General features: G+C 40.6%; 3 protein-coding genes across 6 annotated transcripts; 2 read left to right on the forward strand and 1 right to left on the reverse strand.

The window, feature by feature from the left end:
- Window positions 1–345: 345 nt before the first annotated feature.
- Window positions 346–2,308, forward strand: LOC130692453 (solute carrier family 35 member E2A-like). 3 transcript variants are annotated; one of them, XM_057515562.2, is made up of 7 exons: window positions 346–537; window positions 610–813; window positions 874–1,027; window positions 1,079–1,194; window positions 1,284–1,416; window positions 1,481–1,732; window positions 1,809–2,308. In XM_057515562.2, exons 1-7 carry the CDS (start codon window positions 522–524, stop codon window positions 2,008–2,010), a joined length of 1,077 nt encoding a protein of 358 aa, XP_057371545.1. In that variant the 5' UTR covers window positions 346–521; the 3' UTR covers window positions 2,011–2,308. The 3 variants fall into 3 exon arrangements, with proteins under 3 accessions (XP_057371545.1, XP_057371546.1, XP_057371547.1); XM_057515563.2 differs by having other exon boundaries at window positions 613–813; XM_057515564.2 differs by having other exon boundaries at window positions 616–813.
- A 2,918-nt stretch (window positions 2,309–5,226) lies between these two features.
- Window positions 5,227–8,104, forward strand: LOC130691926 (fork head domain transcription factor slp1-like). 2 transcript variants are annotated; one of them, XM_057514966.2, is made up of 8 exons: window positions 5,227–5,715; window positions 6,056–6,149; window positions 6,240–6,609; window positions 6,676–6,827; window positions 6,901–7,093; window positions 7,163–7,280; window positions 7,359–7,440; window positions 7,517–8,104. In XM_057514966.2, exons 1-8 carry the CDS (start codon window positions 5,704–5,706, stop codon window positions 7,825–7,827), a joined length of 1,332 nt encoding a protein of 443 aa, XP_057370949.1. In that variant the 5' UTR covers window positions 5,227–5,703; the 3' UTR covers window positions 7,828–8,104. The 2 variants fall into 2 exon arrangements, with proteins under 2 accessions (XP_057370949.1, XP_059352469.1); XM_059496486.1 differs by lacking the exon at window positions 5,227–5,715 and having other exon boundaries at window positions 5,792–6,149.
- A 2,994-nt stretch (window positions 8,105–11,098) lies between these two features.
- LOC130691948 (coatomer subunit beta'-like) lies at window positions 11,099–15,077 on the reverse strand. Its single transcript, XM_059496485.1, has 12 exons — window positions 15,007–15,077; window positions 14,777–14,935; window positions 14,639–14,716; window positions 14,469–14,583; window positions 14,235–14,383; window positions 13,918–14,174; window positions 13,523–13,855; window positions 13,252–13,451; window positions 12,940–13,181; window positions 12,728–12,870; window positions 12,216–12,658; window positions 11,099–12,143 (listed from the first exon to the last, which is right to left on the reverse strand). Exons 1-12 carry the CDS (start codon window positions 15,007–15,009, stop codon window positions 11,401–11,403), a joined length of 2,865 nt encoding a protein of 954 aa, XP_059352468.1. The 5' UTR covers window positions 15,010–15,077; the 3' UTR covers window positions 11,099–11,400.
- Window positions 15,078–15,208: the final 131 nt, after the last annotated feature.

The following is a 15,208-nucleotide window of genomic DNA, read 5'->3' on the forward strand; positions in this document are numbered from 1 at the left end:
TCGTTTTGGCGGGTAGCTTATGGATTTTGAGTAATCTAAAATATAAAAGTAGTTACGATAGAAATTTTAAGCCCGACAAAATAAGCCCGAGGCCCCTTTGGAAAGTTAAAGCTGCAACTCAGCATTTGATTTGTCTACCAATCGATATACTTATTTATTTAATTTATTATATATTTTTATTCGTAACGAATTAGAAGTAAATAGTGTGTTCGTAGTTCCTACGATGAAAGAATTATTTATCAAGATTATACCATGATTCCATTAACGTCAGACATATAGGCTGTAGGTGCCTCAGGTGATTTTAAATCTTTATTTTTTTGTATCTGGCAGACGACAGCATACTCGTATTTCCACGTGTAACAACTGTCAGACGTCAAATCCCAAACTTGCCCTGGTAACCAACGTGTTGTTTTCTCCTATAGACACCACTTGCACAACTGGACGACTCCCGAATGGAATTTTCATTAGACTTATTTTAAAAACTGTATTTTCTGTATTGCAGTTAAATTTAATACCAAAAGATGAAGCCTGTAGAAGGTATTTTTTTTCAAAGTTCAGTTTTTAATATATATCCATATTGGTCTTGCCTAATCATATAACATTTCAAAGAAGTAGATAGTGAAGAGGATCTCAGATTAAGGATTTCCCTTTCACCAGTGAACAAAGAGAATTCCGGTCTGCCTTTTGAAAAAATAGGGCTAAGACATCCAACAGCCATAATTTTAATGGTTCTTTGGTACATGTTTAGTGCCTTTAACCTCTTTGTAAACAAGTATGTCATATCCTACCTAAAAGGGGATCCTGCGCTACTTGGTATACAGTTGCCTGCATTCAGAATTTTCTTGCAGAACTAAAATCCTTATTTTGTTTTAGCCATGAGTCAAATGTTGATGTGCATGTGTCTAGGATTCATTCAGCTTAGGTACTCTTGTGGGCTTTTTGTTAGCCGACATCCAAGTGGTGGTTGGTCTTCTATTCAGAGGACAAAGCTGTTCCAGAGACCAATGCTTATTTTAGGAAGCTTAAGGTACAAATCTATGTTTTGTACAAATCATTTCATTCAAATTGTATTTTAAAGGTTTACTACGCTGGTCCTAGGACTAACATCACTTAATTATGTTGCTGTGTCATTTGCAGAGACAATAAAAAGTTCTGCACCATTGTTTACTGTGATGATTTCTTCCGTTTTTACAGGTATCAAAATTCAGTCCATCAATTATTACTTTACTGGAATTTTTGTGATTGTTAATTAATAAAAAGAAGTTGATTTTCTGGAATTATAGGGGAAAAAACGGGAATGTATGTCAATTTGTCACTGGTACCAATCATGGGTGGCTTGGCGCTGTGTTCGGCCACCGAACTGAGCTTTAACATGCAAGGTTTTATCGCTGTTCTGTTAACAAATTTGTCAGAATGGTAAGTTTTATTTTATTGTTTTCTCTACATTGACAAACAATTATGGTAATTTGATAAACTCCAGTTTGCAAAATGTTTATTCAAAAGTGTTGTTAAGCAGCGAACGACATAAGTACGGGCCGGCGGAGTTGCAGTTCTTTACGAGTTTCGCATCATTTATGATTCAAATAATGGTGAGCTTTGTGCTCGTTGATTGGGCAAAGGTGCAATTATCTGCCATGCTGGTAGGTGCCATGCTACTGAATGGAGCATTTTTCCATTTCCAAAGTATTACTGAATATGCACTCTTGGAGCATATCACGCCAGTCACGCACAGGTAAACCCATCCACTTTGTTAGCATTTCCAAAAAGTCCCTTTAATGTAAAGAAATTTTCTTTGACAAAATTAACAGTGTGGCGAATACGGTAAAGAGGGCCCTGTTAATTTGGCTATCTATTATTCTTTTTGGTAATCCGATCAGCCTTTATAGCGGGATTGGAACACTTGCCGTTATCGCAGGAGTTTTAGGCTACAACAAAGCCCGTCAATTAGACGCTCTCCGAATCCAACGTCTAATTACGCCAGATGGCTATCCCCTGAAAATTGCTCTCTAAAATGCTGTGTGGCATTGTGGACATAGGTCGTATTCTGAACTGTCCATTCCGTCCTCAGCAAGACATATTTCACCTTTATTTGTTCAAAAGTAAATTTTCGATTCCAAATTTATAGTGATCCAATGTTTCCCTCCAAACAACGCGCTTTTTGTCCTTGCAAGTTATTTAAAGATAGAACGTGTCGTTCCTCGCCCTATTTCACGTGAAGCTATCCATAAATCAAGACCGGATGCTACCGATGTTTCTAGAGCAATGTTGGATTAGTAAATGCAAATACAAAAAAAGCTTTGGGTTTTTATGGAATATATGGCAATAACCGTCTCAATTTATTTGGATGTATGCAGCAAAAGGTGAAAGACAAAGTTAGACAACATGTAGTGATACAGCATGGATGCCAGCGACTGATTGATAATTGGTAAAACGAGAACGCAATCATTAGAAATGATCGTTTCCGTTTAATCGGCAGTTTGTTCGAAATATTTTCGTTGTCAAAGTTTAATGAGCTTAAGAAAATGTTGGCTCGACGTTGTTTGACTTGCCTAACGAGCAATTATAATTCATACTTACGCAAAAGGGTACAGATGTTGATCGTTACCATGGCAGCGGGCTCAGTTTACATAGAAGATAGACCTCTTCTGTTTCTGTCGAAAGTGGTTCGAATATGGCTCTGCTACCTGTATAGAAGCTCAATTAAACAACGGAATCGAGCCTTTCTGCCACTCGTTCCAATCCCCCGTTCCACTCCTTTCGTCTATGAAGAACCCTGAAGGGGGAGAATTGGGTTGGCACGCGGCGTCGAAAGCTGAACTAGTAGCTCAGCAACGGTCTAGATTTCACTTTTTCTTCTTTTATCCAAAATTGTACTTGAAACCTTTCGAAAAAAAAGTATGATTTAGTTATCTTTAGTGATTTTTACCGAATTTAACTCGTTAGTCCGATTGAACTAATGTCTCTATCTCGTTAGAGAACTCCATGTATTCGGATAGGGCGAAATGTTTCATTTAATCACCTTTGGACGCAGCAAAACCTAGAAGATTTGAACGAAGATCAGTCTCTGGTGACATTTTACTCATTTTTTATGAGGTCGCTTATAAAGATGAACCGTAAGAAAATAAGAAAGTGATGATAGACATAGGAAATGGCTTGGGCGTTAGCAATGTGCGCTCATCGTGTATAGTAGTTTATGTGTACTTAGTCATGGCAAAAGGTTAATGTCAATAAATATAAGCGTTAGAAACGAGGCTCTATATGCAGTACATCATAAATCAACACTCGATATAGATGAAACTTATTTTGCTTTCTTTGGCACTTATTTTTCCCGGATGAGGTGATTTCTTTCCCTCTAGTTCTTTTACTATAGGCACGTCTGTGGTCGATATGCCCTAGCCACCGGGCCGGATGGAGTCGAGAGGCATTTAATGACTTGATTAGTGTCTAACATCCGCCACCGTAAAGGTTATTTTTATAAATAAACCTTAAAGTTCCGGCTGATTTGTTTTCAATCAGTCAGCTTCTCTGGCTCCATTTCACTAACTATTATACCATTTGCTCTTTCCTTGTTTGTTTTCTCCCTTCGTTCTTCGTCTACCTATACACTAAATTTCTTAGATCCTGCAAGTAAATATATTTGATTTTTAGCCCGTCAAGTTCAAAGGGATCTACAAGTTGGGGTCAATAAATCAGCGCTACTGCCAGCGTTGAAACCTCAACAGTTAAAACGAAGAGCTAAAGTAGTAAGTTCACGATATACGTGTACAGGCAGATAGATAGATGGGCTAAGAGCGCGCGAGAGAAGGACAAAAAGAGTGTGAAAGGAGATGGTGACAACTTGAGGTTAAGCGAGCAATTTATGACCGGCGCCTGCTGTTCACCACTACCCGCCGCGATGTCAGACTCAAACTCGACGTTCCCCCAAACTCTGCGACAAAATTTGGCTTCCAAGTCTATATGGCCATCGAAATGCCGCCGCCACCGGGTCTCTTCCATCGCTCTCCCGTCTCGTCCAGCTGCCTCATAACGAGCCAATACTGAAGGCAAAGCAATCTTTGCGTTTGTGTGTATCTTTTATGGAGGACACTGTTATTTGAATGGACAGATAGACAAAAAATAAAATGCCTACTTTAAAAAAAGAAAGGAAAATATCGAAACGCAAAAAAGTTAGAAAAGACAGTGAATATTTGGAAAGAGCAAAAATAAGTGAAGAATAATTGCTGGGTTAATATTGTCGTCCTAGTAACGGTAAAGAGATATCAAAGATTTCGTCTATGGAGACGGATGGCGGTCAGTTCGTACTCGTCGGTCCAAGTATTCTGCCTTTTAAGTTAGTCGCGTAATCGGAAACGAGGCAGCGGACGAACATGCGACTTGGCCAGTAACACTACAGATTGTCGGAAACTGGCATCTAGCATGAACTCTATGTGTACGCGTATCATCGACTATCGAATTACAACTGAGATTCATAACGACAAGCGGGGCCGCCCGATCAGTAGCCGGTTATGTCTGCTGACACCGATGTCGTTTTCTAACGCAATAGGCAGCAACACGACAGATGATTATGCTAGAAATAATCGTGAAAGAAATTAAGGCCATTTCAGTTTCGCCTTCAGTTTGAATTGAGCCAAGTCTGCTGAAAAGTGACCCATTGCTCTCATTCGGCTCATCTTCATCCTTGTATAGCCACCAAGAGTTTTGTAAGATCTTAATATAGACGCATCTTGCTGTTATTAGCTAATATTACTGCTGTGATCGATACATTTCGTATTGGGAAATCGTATCGTATCATGTTCAGATTTTTTGCTATGCAAAAACAGGACTTTGTTCGACTGGAATTATAAAATTTCAGCGTTTTCTGGACGTAGCCATGCAATTGAAAATCAACATGGCAATCTGGGAAAAATGCTTAAAGAACAGGTGAAACGACATGACACCCTACTAGTCCCCTACAGTGCATTCTTCTCTTCCCCAGCTGAAAACAAGGATGATTCTAATGTACACAGTGATGAAAAGGAAAAGCATCGGGACTCGCTTATGTTTAGGTTTCACGGGATTGGGTCTTTAGGAGGCGCCGGTGCAAAGGAAACAGCTCCGCCCTCCCAGTTACGTCGTCGGCTTGTTCCAATTGGACGAAAGCACAATGTTTTTCGTCAGTAGCCGAAAAGAAGAATAAGAAACAGCCAAATGGGGTATGCACGTTGTGTATGTATGCATGCTCAAACACGCACGCGCATGCCTTTGGTCCGTTTGCGTCGTTTAGATCGAACTGAGAACTGTGTGTCTGGTGTACGAGGGCTGTCTTTATAATCTTCTGGTGAAGAAGCTACTACATAACACAAGTGAAACTGGCCGAGAAAACGATTGAATAAGAAGGTTTGATGTGATCTTGAGCGCAACTAGTAACCAATAGGAAGTAGGGTTGATCACTTGCATAACAAAACATTTTTTTTTGCTCAGTTTGTGTTTGCAAGGGAAAGACGTACTGTGTCAATATTATTTGCCGGCGTGAACAGTGAAAAAGTGCTGCAACTAGACGCAAAGCATTCGATAGAATTGCACATGCATATTTATGTGGCACTTGCAACGATTGCTGTGATTGGAAAAAAGGAACAAGTTCAAGTTTAATTCGTCACTGTTTTACGTCATAACAGCGACGGCAAGAATCCAGCCATTGGCGCAGCATCCTCGATCGTAGCAAACATGATACGAACGGTAAGAATTCAATATCTTATAAGACTAAATGGCAGCATAGTTTTCTAAAAGAAGACGGCTCGATCTTTGGCAGTAGAACAGACAGAGTAGAAACGCATAGCTTACTCTCATTGGGCTTCGTATTCGATGTGAAATAGAGAAACGGTGACCCACGCCTTTTGGCTTTGATAACCTTTGATATGCGCTCTCTATCTTCGATGGCCTTTTTACCATCGTCATCTCTGCTGCTTGCTCTGGCTGCTGCCTAAAATCTATATGAGATGCGGGCCTTCTTCAGTTTCTATGCAACTCTGCCTGATGACCGTTTGGCTGCTGTATGTCTGTGATTGTGCCGCTACAGGACATGATGATGGACCCGTCGAGCGGCCTCAAGATCAAGCAGGAGATCTCCACTCCGTCACCATCACCATCTCAGCAGCATCACCTGCTGTCGAGTAAGTGGCAAACAAAAATGTCGAACCCAGAACAAAACAAATAAACAAAATTAACTTCGCGAAATTTCTTGCATTCTCGGTGATTATTAGGTTACCAACAACACGTCAGCAATCAACAGCAGCAGTACTTTTTGCAGCAATCAGCGATTGAGGTTCACCATCACAAAAATCATCTACCGTCGTACGCGGCCGTTCACCAGCAGCAACACGGAGATCAGTTATCAATGAAAAGATCTGTCGATCACCGCAAGGAACAATCTTCTTCATCGTCGGCGCTGCAACAACAACATTCGTCGTCGGCAACGAAATCCGAGACGGATCAGCAACTGTCGCCAACACAGCATCAACAACAATCGGATTACAATCCCAACATAAAACCGCCCTATTCATATGTGGCTTTAATTGCTATGGCCATCAAAGAGAGTCGTGAAAAGCGATTGACCCTGTCCGAAATTTACAAGTTCGTGATTTTGTTCATGCATGTATTTGGCCTATTTTTTTAAACGTTTCATTTGGTTGTTTGCAGTTACATAACTAAGAAGTTCCCTTATTACGAGAAGAACAAAAAGGGATGGCAGAACAGTATCCGACACAATCTAAGCCTGAACGAATGCTTCGTCAAAATCCCACGCGAAGGAAATGCGACAGGCGATCGTAAAGGAAACTATTGGACCCTAGGTAAAATATTCCCTTTCCAAACATTGATTGTAACATACTTACGGCAAATTTACATGATTTCGTGTATCAAAAGACCCCCAATATGAAGACATGTTTGAGAATGGAAATTACAAGCGAAGACGTCGAATGAAACGACCGTATTCGATGAGTAACAGAGCAGCGGCCGCAGCTGCCGCGGCCGCCGCTCTCAACAAGCCCCTCTTCAATTCGGACGCATTAAGTGGACATATTGGCCGTACATTTTTCGCCCCCCCAGCTTATTCTCCGTAAGACACCATTGTATTTGTTTTGGGCTCGTATTTCAATGGTTTCTCATGGTTTACGTTCTTGTAAAGGGCCGCTTGTTGGACTGGGGCCCATCATCAGACGTCTTCACTCACTTATACATCCGCCCATCATAGCAATTTCAACGCATTGCAAGCACCGTTTAGGAAGTCATCACTCCCGCCCCAGGTATAATATTACTTGATAAACCATACAATCATTCAGAGCTGCAAAATAGGATTTGCATTTGAAATCCAAATTTTCTAGATGCAGCCATCTCTACATCAGCCGCATTTCGCTTATCAGTCCATGGCCAACTACCCGACCATGTCTCACAGCAATTTACTTAGTTAGTTGCTCTCAGTATTCTAAATTCTTAAAACTATAAGGTAAATTGCTATGTCAGTATTCCTCTTCTCAAATAGACGGCCATCACCTGGCGGGAAATTCAAGTTACGCTAGCGGATCAAGTCCACTCGCTTACGCGGCCAACGGATGTAGCAGCAACCGACATCACCACCAACAACAGCAATCCGTCAGTAGTAGTGCTGGTGGTATTGAAACTAATGAAGCGGGTATGAGCCGTGAGACGTCGATGACCGCCGTCGGTGTTTCCACCGCGTCTTCTTCCGCTGATCTATCCGGCAGCTTCCCCGTCGCGAACTCGTCGTCATCATCTTCATCGTCCTCGTCGCATTACCACTACCATTCGTCTTGGAATGAAGCCAAGATCTAAATACATAGTACAGTTGTTATACACACGTCAGTCACTAGCGCCAGAAAAGAAACTGATCACAATGAGATGAAGAGAAGAGAATAAGCAAACAAGAAAAGACGAATTTCTTTCTAACTGTTTAACATTTGGTGTTTTTATTTCGCCTGTTTGTTTTTGTTTGTCAAATTTCAAACATGCACACACAAAAAAAAAAAATTATTATATAAGTACTGTAATGCGAATATCTCGTTTTGTCTTGTTGGGAATCTCACTACATTACACATTCATCGTGCACAAAGACGAAAATATTTACTTTTTCCATCCTTATTTTTGGTATAGTTTTCACTGGCACGCGGGCAGTGTACAATGCTAGCTTGCATAAAAGCCTCAGTGCCCTTTTGCTTTTTAAACTGATACAAGATCTGAAACGGAAATTGGAGAAGTGTTAAGCAGAGGAAGAAATCGCTGGTGTTCAGGGACCATCAGCCGTACTCTACAAACTTCTTATTTCCGGAGTTGAAGCACACAAACATCCATTTCTCCTTTACTTTGTGAAAAATTCCTTCACTACCGCATAGGCCTGCCGATTGCCTACATGCTGTGTGTAACTATAACTAGCCTATATAAGTGGGACTGGTAGGAACCATCTGGCTCCTTTGCTGGTGGTATCTAGCCCATGTCAGTTGAAATGAATCGACTCCAGCTCCATTCCCAGCTGCTACCGAGTGACGCGAGTATCTTAACTTCCGTTGGCCGCGACGACTTGGCTGGTTAATTGTTCTCACTATTCATTATTTCACTATATGTTTAGGGTAGACGAGAGCACCATTCCGTAGGAATAAATTACTGTTCGATCACTTTATTTTTATTGTTCTAAAAAAATTCGGTGGTTTTTGGCTGAAAGTTGTGCTGTCACACCATTTATTCTAATGACGACGTGGCAGTTTGGCCGACAAAACGTTTTTGGAATATCTTTGTTCTCGCGTTTGAAAGAAGCGTGCAAGGACGCACGATTAACGGACCCATGCGTGACCCTAAGCGGCTCAAGCGTTTTCCTTAAAAAAGTGTCAGTCGGGAAAAGGGTCGATAAATCGACGACACTTTCGCACCTGTTGGGGTTATTTCACTGTTGTCGCTGTTTGCCTTGACTTTTCTTCTTCTGTTGTCTCTCTTTATTTTTATGAATTTATTACACCTCATTCCTTTTCTTTCTTTCATAGTCCTTCTCCTCTATCTGGGTGTTTCGGAAACGTTTTCAGGACTTATCATTTGATAACGAATGATTAAAGAATTGCACGACTAATAAATTAAGTCATTTTTAGTAAAGCGACGTCCTACTTCATAAAAAAAAAAACATCAACAAAAATGGGTATATGTGTCTGATCTGCTGTAATTTACTAGTATTACATAATTTTCTAGCGACTACCCGGAATACTTTCCTATTAACGTAACATAACGGCACGCAGCGCAAGTCGTCTAGATTGAATGTCATCACAGAAAAGGAAAATATTTTGACAAATGGAGTCATCGTTGATTACTAACGGATGTCCTTGATTTTTTTTAATAGTTACCGCTTGGCAGTGCTTTTACCACATACAAGACGCAAACTGAGTTCTTTCACTATAGTTTAGAACTGACGTCATTTTTATTACGTTTACACCTGACATTTATCCCTTCTACTTTCGCTTCTTTTGTTTTATTTTGTAGCAAAAAGAATGAGAAAACAATTTTCCCGGAATCAGCATTCCATTTTGAGTGTATTCTGTGATATTCAACCAATTCCGATGAGTGTTAGTTTTTGCAGAAAAATTTTTTAAGCCCGACTAAATAAGCCCGACTTTTCTTATATCCTTAGCCAGGCTTATTTAGTCGGGCTAAGGATTTTATATTTTAGATTACTCAAAAACCATAAAATCTACGTAAAAAGTTGTTTAGGGTTATTTTGTCGGGCTTAAAAATTTCTATCGCACCTACTTTTATATTTTAGATTACTCAAAACCGATAAAATCCACGTAAAAACTAAATTCATTTTCGTAATTCGTGTTATATTTTGAATCTAAATTATATATAGTTACCTAGATTTATTGATATTATTTATTTAAAGGAAAATTCGGGCTTATTTTTTGTCGGGCTTAAAATTTCCTTAATTTCCACAAAAAGTGATGTTACGGTAGAGGCGCGTCTAAGTGGGAGAATATTTCGATGGTAACGTGACTCCATTGTTATGGACTGAAACGAATTTAACGAGGACTAAATTGGCCGTATGTGTATGAAATACTTTTCTTTTTGTTTGGTTAAGAACAACATACAGAAGGATGATGGGGATTCTTCTTCTAAACTAAAGGGGATACGGATTCTACAGGGAACGTTTCAGATGGTATCAGTTCACTTTTAATCGGTTGAATAATAGACGTGAAACTTTTGGGTACCTCTCCTGCGATATCTGGATAGTATTACACATCGGAAAAATTGCGTCGCTCAACAGCTTCTTGCTACCTACCGTTTCAATGGTATTCTGTGTTTGTTTCTATAAAAATGTATATACTTGCACTAGATATATCTTCTCATTAAGCAAATCCTTTTTTCTTTTTTTTTTTTCATGTAACCAGATTTTAATCTAGAATACACCCAAGACCAACAGTGCAGCTAAGCAGCGATCGAGTTTCAGGAAAAACTTGCAGCTTTTGCCTGGCTAGCTCCGACTGTGAAGCTGTTGCTGATATCGACGATAACCTCAAAGTTCCATTGAGTTTATAGTGGCAATGCTTCTCTCTCGACAACTTGTATCTCTGTTTCAAATTTATGAACGATTTTATTTGACATTCTTTTGCTTCATTCTTTTTTTTTTTTTCTAACATCACATCGGCGTGGAGTCACGTGATGTCATGCGAAACTTGTATTTCTATGTTGGCGAAAACGCATTCAACTAAATCAGTTTACGTTCGTTTGAAATTCTAAATGTAATCTCAGTTGCAAGAACGGTACGGACCACCCACGCAAGCCATTGGCGAAGAACGATATTCCTCTTCACTTGGACGTACCGTGGGCCTACCGCGACCCCCCCCCCCCCCTTCCATCTCAAAGACGCTTAACTTCTTGGCAGGTCCAGGGTTCCGATGACAAGTAAAACATCATAAATGTTTCGCTCGTGTTACATGTTTTTAAATATTTAGATCACATTACCGCACGTAACCGTACAACGCAGGCATTTCAGTTGCGTCATGTTGGTCGTTCAACGGCATTTTTTTGCCCACTTTCTCTTAAGGGAAACACAATGCTTACATGAAACAAATGAAGGATAGTACTTTTATATTGTACTAAAAGAAAAATTCAGTTCAAGTATAACAAGAATGTAGTTGAAATTATTTCGTTTGTGGCGAATGGTGGAACGGCGAAACACTTAGCAACACTATGGAAAAGGAAAATTCCACGTCGTCTTCCCCATTACTATTGGATGCCTCTCAAGCGACAAGTAGTTAGATGATATCAATTATTTGGGTATCAGCCACGAGACGCTGAAAACTTAAACAAAACATGGGCAAAAATATTTGTAGAAAACAAAAAATCATTATAGGTGGTGGTTCACTGCCATATTTAATCGTCGAGGAGGTCGTCGTCCAAATTAACTTCGGACGTATCGACGTTATCGTCTAACTCAAGATTTTCCAAGTCAAGTTCCAGATCACGGTCAAGTTGGCTGGAAGCCTGAGCTGATTTGGTGTCAGAATCCGCAGACTGGAAATCTTCCGCGTCATCGTCCAACAGATTTTTAGGTTGATTGGCGGCCTCAAATGCAGGCTTCGTAGCAGACTCTGGTACCGCACTGACGGAAGCGATCGAATGATGCTGCTCACTGGCTTCTTCAACTTCTTTTTCTTCTTCTACAAAGGACACTTTGGCGCATGCAACGTGATGAAACTGATCATTTTGTTCAGCCAAACGCATCTCGTCAACAGGATGTCTCTCCCAGTTGTGGGGCAGCGCAGGGTAAGCAGAGGCCGGCATCTGCTGGCGTCTCTGTTCAAGAAACTGCTCCGTCTTCAAAGCATCCATCAAACCTGGGAAGAGATTGTCGTACTGGGCTGGATCGGCCAGACTCTGACTGGCTTTGGCATTGACCTGGCTAAGGCTAAGCTTCCAGAGCTGGACGACGCGAGAGATTTGGCTGGGCAGGTAGGTGCGTGCAAAGAAGGCAGCCTCGGGAATGCGTTGGGTATTGATCAAAATCTCAAGGCAAGCGTTCAAGTCGCCACTGAGGAAGCGCGTCAAAAACGCAACGTTGTTCATGCCAGCTCCGATGGCGTCGTCGCCCAGCCGTTGCACCATTTCGGCGTTGCCTAAACAGCGCAACAAGTTATTAGTGATCTGTGATCGTCAATGGCAATTGTTGCAAACTGTGGATAGCATACCGGACGCAGTGGCCAAGAGGAGGAGACCTCCAAAATCTTGGGCCTTGTGAAGACACTCTTGAGCTAACTCGAACTGGCATTTAGTTGTGGCCAAATCGGCAAGTTGCTTCCACTTGTGTTCACTTTGGGCCTCGCAAGCCAGCTGGTAGGCTAGTTGCAATTGTCCTAGTTGGAGCGAAAGTTCGAAACGATGTTCGGGATCAGCAGAAACGGCCAAAGCTTGTTCCTTGAATCCCTGTTTCTCGAGAAAGTGTGCAACTCTGGTACGTTGTTCTTTGGGAACTGAGGGGAGAACTCGATCAGCGGTTTCGAAATCTCGTCGCATGACCGCCGTCTGATACTCCAGCACCGAGAGCTGCAATCCATAGGAGACAACATTCAACTCCTTGTCGCCCAGGTAAAGGCTATTATCCTTGGGAATATACCCCAACAAGTACATCACTCTGGAATAGACAGAACAAATTTTTTCACAGAGGTTTTCAATACGGGTTACGGTTTTGCCATATGCCTACCTGTCAAGATGGGCGACTGTCACAATTTCTCCACCGACGTAATAATTCAGGCGATTGGCACTGTTGGTGTAGATAAAGCAATCGCCAACCCAAAGGCCCGTCTTGACACTCTCTTGCACTTCGGACAACATATCGAAAGCCGTCTAAATTACAGGAAAGCCCTTGATCGAATCAGAAATCGATTTCTTTAACATTTTTTTAAATTAAAGCACCTCGATCCCAGCATCATCTGTAAGGCCTTCCTTGGTTTCGAAGCTCTTGGCTACAGCATCAGCATCATAACGCAAAATGAAATAGCTATCTTCGGTAGAAATGCAAACTAATTCTCCATTCTCCGACCAGTACACACCGCGTGGTTGGATTTCAATTCGGCGAATCAACGTGAGATTGTCCCATTCATAGAATGCTAAACTGTTGGCTGACCGGACACCAAGCATTGCTCCACCGAAAATTCCTGGACGAGTGGCAATATTATGTTAGTTGACTCTCATCTGGATATTCAAGAAAAGCGCATAACACATTACCTTCTGCTCCAAGCTCAGGTTTAAACTGCTTCTTTTCCTTGAAATTCTTAAAAACTTTAACAGATGTGGCACTTTCGCGAACGGCATACTCGGAGGAATCAACTGCCCATACGAATTCCAACGCTGAGCCGAAAGCCTTGTTGCGTAGAGCCATAGCTGTGTAGATTATATACTCGCCGTCACCGCAAACAACGACGAATCTGTTTTTTTTTTTTTCAAACAGGATTCTTGTATACAACTTTTTAAACACGCAAAGAATATAGAAAAATACCTTCCGTTTGGATTATGAGCTACTGTTTGCGGATAGATCTCACAAGCACCCATATCTTTGATAGCCAGCGGAAGGCGTTCGCCATCCTTTATCTCTGAGTCTGGCAGCGCTTTGAGATTAGCTTGTTGGATCTCTGAATGCTTAGCCCAGATGATTTTTCCGCTTTGGTCCATCGACATGGCAGGTTCTTCTCTACCTAACTTGATCATGATAGATCCCTCATCATAACCCAGGGCGATGTTATTAGAGCCGGGTAAACAGCAAATTGTCCAGACACGTTCCAAACCATAATTGAGTGTAGTCTCCAGCCGATAGGTATTTGAATGCCAGACCCTATATACAGAAGATAATTATATTTGATGAGAAACACATGAGTATTGGAATGGATTAAGCACCTGACTGTTCCATCTTCAGAGCCCGTAAGGAGAATTGGAAGTTCAGGATGAAAAGCAACTGATGAAATGTTCTGAGCATGTCCTTCAAGGGTTTGCACGCACGTTTTATTTTGATAATCCCAAATTTTTACAAGACGATCATCTGCTCCGGAAATTAAATAAGGTTTGTCGCCAGCGTGGTAATAGTCCACACAATTGACGCCCTTCTCATGGCCCTCAAGTGTGAAATTAGGGCTGTTGGAGCCCAACTGCCAAACCTAGAACAGAGAATATTTAATTTAATAATCACAGCAGATAGAAAAATAATGTCATAATACCTTGACTGTTCTATCAAGAGAGGCAGTGGCAAATGTGTTATTATCCTTAGGATTAATGACAATTTGCATAACATAATGGGTATGTCCTTCGAAAACCTGTTGACATGCCCAGTTCTTTTCCCAATTCCACAATTTAATTGACATGTCATCTACAAAAAAAAAAGAGAAAAAAAGGATGAGTTTTATACTTGATATGCTTCCAATACTCCATTTTGTACAATATTGTTAACATACCACTGCTGGTCAATATAAAGGGTTGAGTGGGATGGACAGCAATGCAACGAACATAGTCAGAATGAGCTTCAAATGCTGTCACACGATCAAGTGTGTTGTAATTGAATACTCTAACCTGTAAATATTATTACATTACATTTAAGAAAATTTCCAAGAAATGAAATTCATACCTGCATATCATCTGAACCACTAACAACCCAATTTTTTCTTGGGACAAATTTAACAGCACGAACAGGTAAATCACAAACCTACATTAAAAAAATGATTGATCAATATCCTACAAAATGATTAAATATATCACATTGTACCTCAAAGGATTTGATGATTTGTTGTGATTCATGGTTCCAAATGTGAACGTTTCCGTTATATAGGGAGGCCAACATCCATGGCTCAGTTGGATGCAAGTCAACACTTTTAACTCGATCGGAACGGGCAGTAAGCCTTCGCTTGATATCTAATTTTAACGGCTAAATATAAAATAATATTTCGTTAGTGTCTATAACGGTGGTGTTCGAAATAAATATTATTTATGTTAAACCATTTTGTTATGAAGATGAATCAGACTACGTGGCCGGTAAAAGGAGACTTTTTTGTCGATCTGTCATCTCTTAAAAGCAGTATTGCCAGATTAGAGTGATTGCTAAACAAATTATTGCTGTAATTTTTTTTCTTACACTTTAAATTGGCAAATTATTTGAAGTATCATTATTACTCTATTTTTTAAATATTTTTAACGATAT

This window comes from Daphnia carinata, chromosome 1 (genome assembly GCF_022539665.2).
Source record: "Daphnia carinata strain CSIRO-1 chromosome 1, CSIRO_AGI_Dcar_HiC_V3, whole genome shotgun sequence".
Lineage (NCBI taxonomy): Eukaryota > Metazoa > Arthropoda > Branchiopoda > Diplostraca > Daphniidae > Daphnia > Daphnia carinata.

What these genes read in the sequence shown, in the direction of transcription:
- LOC130692453 (XM_057515562.2), top strand. An exon ending in AGGGGATCCTGCGCTACTTG is followed by an intron (nt 814 to 873) that starts GTATACAGTTGC and finishes ATTTTGTTTTAG; the next exon opens with CCATGAGTCAAATGTTGATG. An exon ending in GATTTCTTCCGTTTTTACAG is followed by an intron (nt 1,195 to 1,283) that starts GTATCAAAATTC and finishes CTGGAATTATAG; the next exon opens with GGGAAAAAACGGGAATGTAT.
- LOC130691926 (XM_059496486.1), top strand. Translation starts at nt 6,032, where the DNA reads ATGTCTGTGATTGTGCCGCTACAGGACATGATGATGGACCCGTCGAGC. An exon ending in AGGAAACTATTGGACCCTAG is followed by an intron (nt 6,828 to 6,900) that starts GTAAAATATTCC and finishes GTGTATCAAAAG; the next exon opens with ACCCCCAATATGAAGACATG. An exon ending in GCCCCCCCAGCTTATTCTCC is followed by an intron (nt 7,094 to 7,162) that starts GTAAGACACCAT and finishes GTTCTTGTAAAG; the next exon opens with GGCCGCTTGTTGGACTGGGG.
- LOC130691948 (XM_059496485.1), bottom strand. An exon ending in GCTCATAATCCAAACGGAAG is followed by an intron (nt 13,452 to 13,522) that starts GTATTTTTCTAT and finishes AAAAAAAAACAG; the next exon opens with ATTCGTCGTTGTTTGCGGTG. An exon ending in ACAGTCGCCCATCTTGACAG is followed by an intron (nt 12,659 to 12,727) that starts GTAGGCATATGG and finishes TGTCTATTCCAG; the next exon opens with AGTGATGTACTTGTTGGGGT.